Source organism: Nematolebias whitei, chromosome 8 (genome assembly GCF_014905685.2).
Source record: "Nematolebias whitei isolate Nwh7 chromosome 8, NemWhi1, whole genome shotgun sequence".
NCBI classification, from domain to species: Eukaryota; Metazoa; Chordata; class Actinopteri; order Cyprinodontiformes; family Rivulidae; genus Nematolebias; species Nematolebias whitei.
Window position 1 is genome coordinate 7,548,027 of NC_056505.1, and position 772 is coordinate 7,548,798.

The window sequence follows — 772 nt, forward strand, 5'->3', positions numbered from 1 at the left end:
ATATATATATATATATATATTGTGTATATATATATATATTGTATATATTGTATATTTTGTATATTTTGTAAGACAATTACTGCATGTGTCTTTGCTGAACTTTTTCGTTAACTTTTCAGTCATCAGTCAAATGCAATGCATTTTATTTTTCCTTTCAGGCACGTAACTCCTACTCCAACGAGGTGGTGGCCATCAAAAAGATGTCCTTTAATGGAAAACAGACTACCGAAGTAAGAAATATATCTCACAATCATGCACAAATGCATATTGATGACCTGTGACTTCATCACCACAGTTCAGTGTTCAGCTCAGTTCCTCTCAGCATTTTGCAAAAAAAGAAAAAAGCTCAAGCTCTTAAGATGATTTATCAAGGTTGTTGTCAGACAATATCTAAATGTGTGATGTTGGATTGAGAGCTGTAGCTTTAAAAGTAAAAGCATTGCCATTCTCACAGTAGTTCCACATGAAACCTGATGCTAGCTTGTGATTTTGTGAGGTCTGTTAACTGCTCCAGAGGAACAAATATAATTCAAAAACAACTACTCACCACCTGAAGCAAAACTTGAACGGTTTGTGCCTCTTTCAAGAATCTGTTGAAAACTTTGCTCACAAGTCTAGTTTATGAAGCATGTGATAACGGCTGACACTGCAGCTGAACATGAGCCCTCATTTTTGTGGTTTTGTGCTCACTTTTTTTATAAACCTGTGAGTGATGTTTGTTTCCAGTATATAAATGTATATACTTATATTTATATATAAATATAAAATGTCA

General features: G+C 33.7%; 1 protein-coding gene across 1 annotated transcript in view; it reads left to right on the forward strand.

Annotated features, from left to right (window-relative positions):
• Positions 1 to 772, forward strand: part of taok3a (TAO kinase 3a) — a 42,582-nt gene that overhangs the window by 7,397 nt on the left and 34,413 nt on the right. Inside the window, exon 3 of the mRNA XM_037680877.1 lies at positions 159 to 230. Coding sequence (XP_037536805.1) covers positions 159 to 230 — 72 coding nt within the window. The remainder of the gene's footprint in view (positions 1 to 158; positions 231 to 772) is intronic.